This window comes from Meriones unguiculatus, chromosome 3 (genome assembly GCF_030254825.1).
Source record: "Meriones unguiculatus strain TT.TT164.6M chromosome 3, Bangor_MerUng_6.1, whole genome shotgun sequence".
Lineage (NCBI taxonomy): Eukaryota > Metazoa > Chordata > Mammalia > Rodentia > Muridae > Meriones > Meriones unguiculatus.
In genome coordinates, this window is record NC_083351.1 from 136870455 (window position 1) to 136884297 (window position 13843).

Genomic DNA, 13843 nt, shown 5'->3' on the forward strand with positions numbered 1-13843 from the left:
GTCGCCGCCATATTGGCTGTTGTCCTGTGAGGGGAGCGGCGGCGGCGGCGCGAGGGGAGCCAGAGAGCGGGGGAGCGGTGCGAGAGGCGGCATGACTCGGAGGCGGAGCAGGCCGAGCGGCGGCGCGGGCCGGCGGGAGCGGGCTCGGGTCGCGGGGCTGCAGAAGCCCCAGGCGCCCGAGCCTCAGCCACCGCCGAGCCTGGAAGCGGGAGCAGCGGGTGCGGGGTCCCCGGAGGTGCCTGCGGAGCCTGATCGCGACGCCCCCAAGGAGGAGGACGAGCCCAAGCTGGCTGCAGGCCCTCAGGTAGGAACGAGCAAGGCGACTCCAACTGCTCGGCTGCTTACACCTCCCGGGAGCGGGGCGGGATTGGGCATGGTCCATGCTGTCGGTCTTGGGGCCGATCCCAAGTCCGGAGCACAAGCTTGCAACCCCCTTGCCAGGGATGGAAGCTGAACCCCTCTCCAAAGCAAAAGCTCAGCCAACTCTCTTGCAACCCTTCTAAACCTACCCGTTCAACCCCTGCCCCGGAGCTAAATGTTCTGACCATTCAGGGTCACCGGGACTGGCTTAGGTTCTTGGACCTGGGCTTAGTTCTCTGCCCTCCCCTTCCCTTTGGACTCACCTGATCCCCCGACCCCTCAAAGATCATCTCAGGGCGCTGGAGCCTGCAAGGCTGCAGCGTCTGTGCGCCCTCCCCGCCCCCCAGCAGCTTCATTCGGTCCCCTGCACTGTCTGCAGCCACTACCGTCAACAGCTGTACCTCTGCATCTGCCTTCTGGGGCCTCCCTTCCTCCCTCCCTCCCAGAACAGTTGGAGCAAAGAGCCAGGCTGGCCCAAAGACTGTTAAAACAACTCCACTGAGGAGGTCCCCTGTTCTCCTTCCACCTCCTGCCCCATAAGGCGCCCCACTCCCACCCCCGCCAGTCCACTAGTTTGCTGAATCCTGCGAGAGTAAGAGAATTCGGGAGGGTTCTCGAAAGCTTCCAGCTTGCCACCTGGAAGGGCGCTTTCTTTTGAGCAAAAGAGAAAACGGGAGAGGCGGAGGGGGGAGAGTGGTTGGCGTGGGCCACAGTTGCTCAGGGAGGGTTGTGGCACCCGGGGCTGGGTGGCTTGCCCTAAGCTTGCTCTGACAAAAGAGTTTTGAGTTGGTTTTTTGGCTGAGCCTGCCGAGGAAGGCAGGCCCCTGCAGGAGTCTTGGAGGGTCGGATGCAGCGCCGGATGAGGATGAGGCGTGGCGGAAGATGCGTTTGACTCTGCAGACACTGCATCGGGCAGCAGGGGACTCTGGGAGGCTGGTGCAGCCTGAAGGCATGGCTCTTGACAGCCTTCTAGTAGAATCTCTGGAATTGTGCATGTGAGTGGGGATGCCATTTGGGGTACCATTCCTGGAAAGCTTTCCCTGACCCCTCCTCCCCAGTTACACCAAAGTGCCCCCTGTGCCCACAACCCTCTTTGTTTCCCTCTGGTGGCTCTACTCCTTCTGTGATGAAACTTGTTGATGTGTCTGTACCAAGCACTGAACTGTAAACACAAGACACAAAAACATCAGGGGATGCAGTTTTTGTGTTCCTCCATACCTATCCCAGGCATTGCCTTTATACAACAGAACTAACTAGGTGAATGAGAGAGAGAAAATGAATCAGCCCGGAACCTGTGCTTATTGTAACCCAGTTTTGATGCTGGTCTCCTTTGTGTCTTGTATCACAGTGAGAAGATTTTTAGTTAGTGGAAGTGTCACAGTGTCTTGAATGTTGGAAGCATGTCTGTCATCCTGCCTTGTCGCTTACTTAGGCTGTCGCAGTTAAGAGTCCTCTCCTGCTGGGTCTGGCTTTCATTTGAAGGTCGCTTCCCTTTCTAACCTACTTTGACCCCCACCAGGAGTGCTGTTATCTAGAAGAGAGCCATGGAGCTGTTTCTTGTCCTTTCTTTCCTATTCAGACATATATTACTTTAGGGAACCTGTCACATAGACCAGAAAGTTTGTGTGCTGTCTTAACCATTCATTTTTCTAGAAATACAACTTTTCTCAAAATTATAGCCTTTGTTAATTTCTCTGATCCAGGTTTTTATAGATTCTTATCTATGCTACTGCTTGACCTATCTTTGATCATGCCAGGTGACTGACATACCTTCTAACCTTTCACCCCGCCCCTCCGTATTTCTCCTCAGTATTTAGCACTAATAGGATGCATGAACTACTGATAAGTTTTCTGTCTGCTTTTCCATAGAATTCTAGAATGCAGGAGTCTTGTTAATCACTATCAGATCCCTGTTCCTAGTGATGAACAAACAAGAGCATTTAACTACAGTTACCCTGTACAGCAATTAAACCTACAGCAAGTAAATATTCACAGAATGACTCCCAATTAAAAATATAAGGCAAAAAATCCAGTCGTATAAAAATTCACTCATATACTCCAGGGAACTGAAGCATCAGCAAGCTCTGCTCCTTTTGTAACCCACTCTTTGTCAAGGGTAGAAATGAGATTCAAGAAACAGCCTTTTGTGCCCTTGCCAAAAGTACCTGGTGTCAGGGTAGAGGCTGGTCATTGCTCTGTCCACTGTTAAACCTTTTTTAAGGATCTTGGTTCAGAACTCCCCTCAGCTGTTTTGATGTAGAGTGGATAAGGAAGGTAAAACTCATTGTTAATGTTACTTTCTGAGGCAAGTCCATTGGTGGCAAATAAGACCACCCAGTCTTCAGACTTATTTTTATTCCAAGGTCCCAAACTCATACACTGTTTTATTTTTGTTTTTAATCTTAATGTAAGCTGATATTTTTTTTAATTTTTTTAAATTTTATTTTATGTGCATTGACATTTTGCCTGTGTGAGGATATGTCAGGTCCCTGGAACTGGCATTACAGGCAGTTGTGAGCTGCCATGTGGGTGCTGGGAATTGAACTCGGGTCCATCTGGAAGAGCAGCTAGTGCTCCTAACCGCTGAGCCATTTCTCCAGCCCGTAAGCTGATATTTTGAAGCAGCTGTGTGGTTAGGTGTGGTAGTCTGTGCCTGTAATTCTGGCACCTGGGAGGCTGAGGATGGATTTGAACTCAAAGTTAGTCTGAGCTATATAGCAAGTTGCAATAGGCCAGCCAGTTTGCATCACCCATTACAATAACAATGGAAAACATGAAGTTAAAAGACTTCTCATGCCTGCATTCGTTCCTCTTAAAACCCTAACCTCTTGGTGATGCTGAAGCCACCTCTCTGAAAGCAGGCATCTGTAGTCCGGACAGCACACGCCTCCCTTGGGGAGTCTGTGCTCCAGCCTCTTGGTTCTCTCTGGACCTCTTGACTCATTTCATAACCTGCACTTTCAGGTATAAGCCCTTAAGGTTATTTGGGATCCCAAAACCCTTTCAGTCATTGTAATCCACTGAATCTGCTCTTTTCACCCAAATTCCCCAGTCTTCTTGCTTCAAGATAAAGCTTAAACAGGTGCTTCCTTTTTAGCAAAGGATGCTAGGAAGGTGGAGGCGGGTCGATTCACAGAACCTAAAAGCGGTCCAAAGAGGCAGTGAGAACTAATTTACCAGCTTGCATTCAACTCCCCGCTTTTTCTTCTGCTTTGTGTCTCAAAGCTGGTTCCTTTCCCTGTTTGAGCATCAAAAACAAGAGAATGTGAAGCATCCTAGCGTGCAGGGTCTCCTCTGGGTGGCGGAAGCTGTGTTGCGTGGCCAAAGCCAGTCTCACCTACTACCTTTACCAGCTGACTTTTGTCCCAAACCATTCAGCTGGTAACCTGCACTTAAGCACCCAGGAGGCTTACTAAGGAAACTGGGGTGGGTGGCAGTGAGTTCATCCTATCCTTTCCCTCTTGTCCCTCTCCAGAATCTCCTAGGACAGTCCAGTTTAGTGGCAAGGCGCTCCAGAGACCTGGTTCTTCCAAAGCTGGGTAAAATCTGTTTCCTTGAGGAGCTGGCTAAGGTGATCAGTCAGTATTGTTATTGAAACCATTTCTTTATGTTTTTTTTAAAGGTTTATTTATTATGTATACATTATACAGTGTTCTGCCTGCATGTCAGAAGAGGGCACCAGATCTCATTATAAATGTTTATAAGCCACATGTGGTTGCTGGGAATTGAACTTGGGACCTCTGGAAGAGCAGACTGTTCTTAACCTCTGAGCCATCTCTCCAGCCCCATTTCTTTAATTCATTCAGCAAGCTTCCAAATGATCTCTGTAACCAGAGCCTTTGAGGTACACAGAAGGTCAAGGCAGTTCCTGTCCTCTAGGGCCTTCCCCTGGTGGCTCAGGCCTGCACCACTTTCATGGCCAGTGAGGAAATGATATGAGGGGGAACCCAGCCTAGAACTACCTTGTTCTTTCTTGGAGGCCAGAAAAGACTTTAGTGCAAAAATACCAGTGACCTTTGAAGATAAAGATTTGCCCACTCAGTTAAAAAAATTTCTTAATTCCCTTAAAATGTCTCAGAGTAGCTTAATGTCTGATAAGAGATGGATGGTCACGCTCATAACACCTTCACTTACTGTAGCTAGAAATTTTTAGGACAGGGACCATTTTAATTAAATCACTTTAAGGATATTGTGTATGAACGTTTTTGGTCAATACGTGGCTGTGATATAGTTCGCAGCACTGGACTCAATGCTACAAATTCAGGCCAGCTGTGGCACATACACTGTCATACCCAGCAGTCCTCGTGCCTAGCAATCCTTTGTTTTGCCAACACTAAGTGACCCCACAATTCCAGGCTGTCTACTACCTGCAGAAGCGGAAGTGAATGGAACCTGGTTCCTGTCCTGGGGAGCTAATATTGTATGGCAAATCCTGAATCCTCTTTGTTGGCCTCTGGAAGTGTTCTAGCACTCTTGGTTTGTTTCCTCCTCAAATGACAGTGAATCAGAGCTAACAGGGTTAATATTATAGACCAACAAGTCCTACCTGTCAAGCACTCAGCACAATTGTCACTATAATTGTAGGTGCTTGCTGATTGGGATGGTAATCTAGGGGAAGCTGAGGTGGAGAAGCTTCTCAGAGCCTAGTCTTCATGGTTGACTATTTCCAGAACGTAAAACAGAAAGGAAGTAGTGTCTATGGCAGGCTTCTCCCTCTTTCTAATGCTGCGGCCCTTTAATACAGTTCCTCTTGTTGTGCTAACCTCAATCATAAAATTATTTTTGTTCTTTCATAACTGAAATTTTGCTTCTGTTAGGAATCATAACGTAAATATCTGGTATGCAAGATATCTGATAAGAGAGCCCCGTGAAAGGGTCGTTCAACCCAGAGAGGGGTTGCAACCCAAAGGTTGAGAACCGCTGCTCTTCAAAGAAGAGGCGAACACTGCTGGACTCACGTGGAGAACAGGGAGGAGTCAGGCTGACTTTCCACGGCAGGTGGTTTGGGCACTTGAGGAATCAGTGGACAATGGATGTTAGGTGGAAAGGCAAATGGTGTGGTGAACCCCTGTGCACTGTGAAGAGATAATTCTCTGTGGGAGAGGCAGCTGTGTGCTCTCTCTAGTCCATGTCCCCTCATCCCAGCCTAACTGATGGCCAGATTGATCCTTTGTTCCACCCCATTCCTGCCCTGTCCACCCAGGGCTGGAGCCCACCCAGGATCCATTTTTGGATTGTTCTGGGAGATTCTGAGTGACTGGGTCTGGGTCTTCTAAGTTGAGGAAGCCTAGCATTGTGTTTTGTTTTGTTTTTAAGGGGCTGGAGTCTGAGGATGTAGCTCAGTGGTAGAAAACTTGTATAAGGTTTAAGGCCTTGAGTATGATCCCTAACATCACTTAAAAACACAAATGGGCTAGAGAGATGGCCTCGTGGTTAAGACCACTGGCTGCTCTTCCATAGGATCTGGGTACAATTTCCAGAACCCACATGGTGGCTCACACCGTCGCACCAGTTCCAGGGGATCCAACACCCTATTTGGCCTCCATCGGCACTAGACATGCGTGTAGTGCACAAAATACACGAAAGCAAAACGTCCATACACATAAAATTAAAACAGAACCCCACCTTCCTCCTCTTCTTCACTTGCCTAGTCAGCTGCTAGTCTTCTGTTGTTTATTAGCCTACTCTGTGTCTCTGCTTAATGATTGCAATACAGTGATTCTGGAACATTGTCTTTGGAAGTCCCATGGTATTGTAGAGATAACAGATTTAAACAGTTATGTGAGCTAGGGTCATGCATGGTGGTGCATGCCTGTAATTCCATTAATTGAGACAGAGGCAGGTGTGTCTCTGAGAGAGGTCAGCCAGGTCTACATAGTGAATTCCAGGCAGGCCAGGGCTATATAATAAGACCTGTTTTTGATTTTGTTTTGAGATAGGAGATCACCTCTATTCTAGAGAAATGTAAAGTGTGCAGGGCAATCCAGAACAAAGCCCTACTCATTCTGACTATGAATTTGGAGAATTTGACACCCAAGTTGAATCTTTAGAAAAAAGAAGAGGCAGTGTGTTATGTAATTGGGGTAAAGAGTATTTAATGTCCTTCATGGAAGGTAAAAACTAAGGAAAGACAATTGTGTATCCTAGGCAAAGTCTGAGTTTGCACTGTTTGTGTCATCCTCATCCTTCAGATTAGGTAGCTGTTAGCCAAGTAGGAAGAGGAACGAGTGCAGTTTCAGAAGCTGTTTGTCTCCTTATTTGATTTTCCCCATTAGAATGAAAGACATCTCTATTCCTAAAAGGGACGTGGGGAAACTAAGGCAGAAAGAAAGGGCCAGAGGAACTGCAAAGACTGGACATCCTTCTTAGGACACAAGAACCACGTTGTATGACACGGGGTTGCAAAGGTGCCTGAAGGTCACTGTTTAGTCCTTGTGCTTCAAGTAATAAAGTTGCTGTGGGCAAGTCTCACTTAGTAGTTTCCCTGTCATTTCTTCCAGGGCAGAAGAGGAAAGAAACTAACGGGTATTGAGCACCTACTGTGTGCCAGACCCAGGCCAGGTACTTTACATAATTTATTTCCTTCTGTCCTCACAACTCTGTGAAGTATGGTGTTATTCCCATTTCATAAATCGAGAAACCTGAGACTCAGACTCTGAGTAATACTGAAAATGGCAGAACAAAGATTTGAACTTAGAACCATGTCTCCAAAGTTCATGCTCTTTTTCCCTGTGAGAAACTTGTCCTGGAATTAAGGGTGGTAGAACAGCATTTGGCCCAAGGATTTGGGTAAAAGAGCAGCTCAGGCCTTTCACTTGTACTGAAGCACATTAAGTGCATTGGCTAGGCTTGGGGGGTCATTAGGATCAGCCAGCCTCACTACATTGTCCTTCTCAGCTTGTACAACCAAAGAAGCTTCTACCAACTGGCCTTAGAAAGTGAAGCAGTTTCTGCCTCCTGGAAGGACCACACTTGAGGAAGAATTACAGTAAAAGTTCCAAACCACTGAGGTGGGGTTTGGTCAGCAACTCGAGCATTAACTTCAGCTCTGATTTCAAGCATTTTGAGAGTCTTAGTTCTGACTGCCTTCTCATCAGGGCCTTCAGTGTAACATGTCAGGAAAGGGGCCTGTTTCGCTGTTTTAAATTCTGTTCCTGATGTTAAGTAGCTGAGACACTAAGGCATAAGGGCTTTAAAATTCCATTTATTTGATGAACGCCTGCTATGTGGCAGGCAGCAAGCACATGTAAATGATCAGCAGCTACTTGATGCCCCAGAGAGCTCCACTCTGCCGGGGATATGGCACAGTGTGACAGGTGCGGTAGTAAAAGAGTTACTTTAACTTAGTACAGAGAGTTACATTGACCTTTGAATAGGATCTTATGGGATTCTAGGAATTTACCAAGGAGTTTCCAAGTGTGTAGCACAATGGTCGGCATAAGACATTTAGCTGCTGTTGTCATCTACTTTGCTTTGGTGTCAGGGAAGCTTTGGTATCCTTAGAGCATTGTACTCTCATGGGACATTTCAGAATAGAATTCGGAACCTGTTGCAGGCAGCTGGCTAGATACAGCATGTGTCTTGGGAAATCTGGTACAAACAGCCATGAACTCTTGGGACTGAGAGGAACTCCTGGGAGAACGAGACTAGGCTAAACGTTGAAAATTCAGCCCAGCTTCAGAACAGATCTTGGCACCTGTCTGGTCTGGTGATTCGGGTTATTCTCTGACACTTGTCAAATTGGACAGAAAGGCCAATGTGAAAAATTGAGTCATGCCCCAAAGGCTGTCCAGATATACAAGCCATATAATTGTTGGTAAGGATTATTGCATAGCATGTAGTAGGCCCTGGGTTTGATCTTCAGGACTGGAAAAAAAGACTAATCATGTTTAAGTTACCACATTAACATAAATTACAGTTTTTATTAAAAATAATTATTTGAGGGCTGATGAAATGGGCCAGCAGGGTAAAGGCACTTGTTGCTAAGCCTGATGACCTGAGCTCAACTACTGGGATCTACAAGATGAAGGAGAGGAAGACTCCTGAAGATGTCCTCTGCTGTCTACACACATAATGCATTGTGTGTGCCCCTGTGCATGGAGCATGCATGTTCACACACAATAATAAATATGCTATTTTAAAAGATGATTACATATTTAATTTTATATATTAAAATGGAAAAATGGTCCTGCTTTCATTTTTGCAAGTGTTTTAATAATATGAAGCTGGGGGAGGACGCACGCTGTGTAAGTGACCATCAGGGTTTGGATCCTCAGCACTCGGCAAAACACTCGTTGCCATTTCTACCTGTGGCCCTAGCACAGAGCTGGAGGTACTCGGTGTGAAGACAGAGTACTGCTGACGCTTATTGGCCCACCAGAAGGTGTGGCCAAAAATGCGAGTTCCAGGTTCAGCCAGAGACCCAATCTCAAGGAACTAAGAGTGATAGAGGAAGATGCCCAGCATCCTCCTCTGGCCTCCACAAGCACTTCTGGGTACAGGCGCCTGTGTGCAAATGCTGACATACACCCTGCTTAGCCTGCACAAAGCCATGAGCTCCATGTTAAGTCTTTGTATTCATTTCACATTAAAAATCCCAGAGGCAGGTGGATCTCTGAGTTCAAGGCCAGCCTGGTCTACAGAGTGAGTCCCCGGCCAGCCAAAGCTGTGTAGTAAGATCCTGCCTCAAAAGTAAAAAAAAAAAAAATGTGTTGTGCATCTAGCACTCCAGATAGATTTTTGACCAACGTACAATTCTGTGAAATAATGCTTTAGACATTTGGAAAATGGATTTCATTTATCGTGACAAATAACATTTGTTAATAACACATTGATTTTTCTCAGACAAATACTGAAACATTAATGCTTTTGGTAAGTGATACAAGCATTCCTAAATTTTAAGTGTTTGTTTGTTTTTGGTTCTTGAGATAGATTCTCACTCTGTAGCTCGAGTTGGCCACAAACTCATGGTAATCCTCCTGCCTCAGATTCCTAAAATGCTGGGATTAGAGGTATAAGGTACCATGCCCCACTCTCAGATTTGAAATTTTGATTGAAAGCTTGAGTTTTTGTCATTGGCCACAAATATTTGGCTGTTTTTCTTGATGTAATGGTCTTTGCTAATATTCATGTCTGGACAACAGAGACATTCTTTCAAGGTAAAATTGGTATTTCATGAAGAACACTTTCTTTTTGATCTGTTTGTCTAGAAAATATTGGATGCTTTAACTTAATGCTTCTTGGACCAAGCAGAAATAGCTGGGCTGGTCAGGACTAAGTGGCTACCAATCCCAGCTTCCTGAGCCGTGGTTCCCCCTGCCTTGGGGATGTGCACACTGTAGCCTGGCCTGGGTAGGAACAACCCCACTCTACAGAGACTCTGGCCTCACCTGAAGAATGTAACAATTATCTTGAAGTCTTTTTGGCTAGATACAAAATCAACAGAGCTACTAGAATTTTTTTCTTCTTGTTTTGTGTAAGACTAAACCTATACCCCAGAGGCTCTGAAATTTAATCTAAGGTTAGTGGGAACAATTAGCTGCTGCCCAGGGATTCTGGGTTTTGAGAATTAGTTCCGTGAGCTCTGTGAAGAAAATAATACTTGGTGTTTTCGTTCACTTGATGGCCATGTTTTTGTTGAGGAATAACAGTACAGCTTTGAGAATAGCAAGTTGAATGCCTGGGTTTATCGATTCAAGGCATAAGGGACCATGTTTGCCAGAATGTGAAAAATAGGAGATTGCAGCCAGAAGTAACCCTGAGCCAAGAGCTTTTCTCAGCCATAGCACTGATTAGAAGGAATTGTAACATTGCAAGGTGTTGGGATTCTCACCACTCTCAACAATTAAAGCAGAGTAGTGGGCTGCAAGAGGACACGGTGGTAAAGATTCATGCTGCCAAGGCTCGTAGCTGTAGGTGGAGTCCTGGACCCACATTTAGAAAGAATTTGCTTCTGAAAGTTGTTCTCTGACCTTCACCCATGTGCCGTTATGTGTATGTACAGGTACATCCACGCATATATTTAGTATGTAGTTTCAAGTTTAAAGCTGGATACCATGTACTGCTCTTGCAGAGGGTGGCTCACAAGTGCCTATAACTTCTCTCCAATACCTCTGGCTTCCAAAAGCACCTGTAAATATACATACACATAATTAAATTTTTTAAAATATTTACAAAAGTAAATGAAAACTAAAGATAAAATGTCAAGAGATAGTGAGATATGGTGGCACACAGTCAGGAGGCTGGGCAAGAAGATTGCAAGTCCAGTGGCAGCCTGGGCTGTGCAGTGAGATTCTCCCCCAACCCCTTCTGGCTTTTCAAGACAGGGTTTCTCTGTGTGGTTCTGGCTGTCCTGGAACTCTGTCTATAGACCAGGCTGGCCTTGAATTTAGAGATTCATTTCTCTCTGCCTCTAGAGTACTGGGATTAAAGGTGTGCACCACCACACACACCCTTCCTCCCCCTCTTTTTTCAAGACAGAGTTTCTCTGTGTAGCCTTGGCTGTCCTGGACTCACCAGTCTAGCCTCTAACTCAAAGACATCCACCTGCCTCTGCCTTCCTGAGTGCTGGGATTATAGGCATACACCACCACACCCAGCTGAGACCCTTTCTTAAAACAAGAAAAGAAATAGAAAATCTATGGCACATTACATGAAGAGAAAGACACCAAGGCCTGAGGGCTTTGGGGGTAGCCCTTCCAAAATGTGTGTTACTAAAAGCAGGACATAAGTGTGCTACAGAGAGCACTGTGGATAGCTAGTCCGTAGTGTAGGCTTGTCAGGAACAAAACAGCCAAGGGGCCTAGATTATAAATTAAGTGCTGACTGTCTTCATCCCTTTTGCTAAGTGTTTTTTTTTCTTTCTATTAATTACTTACTCTGCTGTGCACATAGTGTCCATGCTTCAGTCAAAGCTTAATTAGCTTTCCATGTCTATTCTTCTTTTATCAGGAAAGACAGCCTGCCCATAGAGTGACTTTCATTAATGGCTAGTTCATTTGTTTGGTAGCCTGAGTTAGCTCCTGAGAGAGTCCTTTTATTCCCTTAGCTGGGAACATCTTATTGTAATTCTTGAAGGCTGCAGTCTCATTTTTCCAAGTTTGAAATTGGAGCTATACAGGTAGAGGGGCAGGATAAAGAGGTGAGGACCTGCTCTGTAGGAAGCAATAATTTCAAGGATGCTATCACCAAGCTGCCTGCCAGCTGTAATACTATGAGGATGTTTCACAAATCTGATGCGATAGCCTTGAGCCAGGCTCTGCTGCGCTGAGTATTTGTACCCAATAAAAAGCACAAAAGAAGCTAGTTGTGATGGCACATGCTTTTAACCCCAGCACTCAGGGAGGCAGGTGGATCTCTTGAGTTTGAGAGCAGTCTGGTCTACCCAGTGAACCCCAGGACAGCCAGGGCTTCATAGAGAGCCCCTGTCTCAAAAAGAAAAGAATAGGGACAAAAGACAGAGGAAAACAAGTGAAATGAAGAGTACAGTGTACTAAATGGCATAGGGAAGAGAGGGTTTGTAAGAGGCCCTCTCTAGTGTTGTCTAGAGGAGTGTGGGTTTACGCTGGGGCCTTCAGGGCCTGCTCAACTATTTGTCGGGAAGTGGGGGTGAAGAGCCTTAAGATTCCCTTTAGCAAAGGGAGAAATAGGGAGGTTCTGCCTTTGGGGTACACTGTATTGGGAGTTAAGCCAGCCATGGAGTTTTATGACTGTAGTCCTGCACTTAGAAGCTGAAGCAGGAAATTACTACAAGTAAGGACAACCTTGGCTACAGTGTGAGATCCTGTCAACCCCAATCCCTCCCCAGAAAAAAGATACCTAACAAGTCATCTTGCATTCAGTGTATGTGACAGGTTCTCATTCGTACAACGTCAGTAGCCATTTATTGTTTCCTTAGCGCCTGCCGTGGAGTTAGTACCACCTGGTTGGCCACGTATTCTGTGCTTTGCATTGGGGAAGGCTCTTCATCACATTCCATTCTCAAAACTGACCCTACAGATGAGGACATAATCCCATTGTAGACAAGCAGAGGGGGAAGGGACCTGGCTGGTGTCACACAGCTTGTACACGTGGTACATCAGGGGCAGTATCAAGTTCAGATTGTCTGCTGCACTGCAGCACCTGCCACAACCGTGACTGAGTTCAAGCACATTGGTCACTCACTGAAGATGAGAGGAACTGTTTGCTTTTGAAAGAAAGTAGAGAAAGTGTTTAAGATCCTATGTGTATGAAGAGTTCATCGGCATGTATAACTGTGTACCATGTACATGCCCAGTGTGAGCAGAGGCTATTGGGCCCTCTGAAAATGGAGGTAAGGGACTTGTAAGCTTCCATGTAGGAGCTGGGAATGAAATCCAAGTCTTCAAGAAGAACAGTCAGTACTCTTAACCGATGAGCCATCTCTCCAACCCTGAGAAGGCATTTTTTTTGTACTGTGTGTGGGGGTATACATTATGCACTTGAGTTATTGCTCAGAATCATATATTAGCCAGGAATGATGGCACTTGCATTTAGTTTCAGCATTTGGAAGGCACAGGCAGGTGGATCATTGAGTTCAAGGTCAGACTGACCTAAATAGTGAGTTCTAGGCCACTCTAGGGCTATATAGACCCTTTCACAATAAACAAACAAAAACAAAACCCACAATTCAAAACAGAGCCTTGTATATTATACTTTATAGGATGTATAAAAATTTTAAGTGCACATGGTCCTGGTTGCTCTCTAGCACCAAGAGAGAGGACAGAAGATTTTTATTCTTTTCAAACCTTTCTTCCTGGCCATACATGCATATCCCCTTAATCCCAGCACTTAAGAGCCGATGCAGGAAGATAGGGATTCAGGGCCACCCTTTATACATAGGAAGTTCAGAGCCAGCCTGAACTTCATGACCCTGCCTCAAAAAAGAAAACACCCAACAACAACCCCATGGAATGAAGTTAGGACCCCCACGTCCTAGAGAAGTAAGAGCTGTTGTGACCGACCTCATCCTGGGTTGCCCATGGAGTCCTTATATATCACGAGGAATAAAGCCCTCCATGCTGGTGGCCTCCCCCTTTCTAACTGCAGTTATTATACCTCACCTTACAGCTTTGAGAAATGTCCCAAGTACTGTTCTCAAAAAGTCCCCCTTTGGAGCTACTGGAACTTGCTGCCAAGCTTGACAGCCTGAGTTCAACCCCTAGGACCCACAAGGTAGAAGGAGAGAGCTAGTCCAGCAACTGGTTCTCTGACCTCCACATGGGTGCCCAAGTGTGAGCACACATTAACACAACAAATAAATACTTACGCAAAATAAAAAGTCCTTTGCCTTAATTTCTCTAATTGTTCTCCATTAACATTCCACACTTGTGAAATAACACAGACGAGTTCTGTTTGCACTTAACATTAAGCAGATGCCTTGCTCATTGAGACAGAGCAGAGTGTTTTCTGTGTCTCTTCTAAATTCCAGTTGTAGAATGTCTTTGTGGTACTCTTTTCCATATTC

The 13843-nt window shown here is 45.7% G+C and overlaps 1 protein-coding gene across 9 annotated transcripts in view; it reads left to right on the forward strand.

Annotated features, from left to right (window-relative positions):
- The first annotated feature begins 2 nt into the window (after positions 1-2).
- Positions 3-13843, forward strand: part of Fam193b (family with sequence similarity 193 member B) — a 33381-nt gene continuing 19540 nt past the window's right edge. For 2 of the 9 annotated variants that reach the window (XM_021659688.2, XM_060380612.1), the window contains exons 1-2: positions 197-1355; positions 6861-6921. Coding sequence is in view for 5 of the 9 variants with exons in the window: in XM_060380611.1 (XP_060236594.1) it covers positions 92-304 (213 nt within the window). In the remaining 4 variants the exon portion in view is untranslated. Of the gene's footprint in view, positions 1356-6860; positions 6922-13843 lie in introns of all 9 variants that reach the window. The other 7 variants (XM_060380611.1, XM_021659687.2, XM_060380617.1 and 4 more) reach the window with 7 other exon arrangements.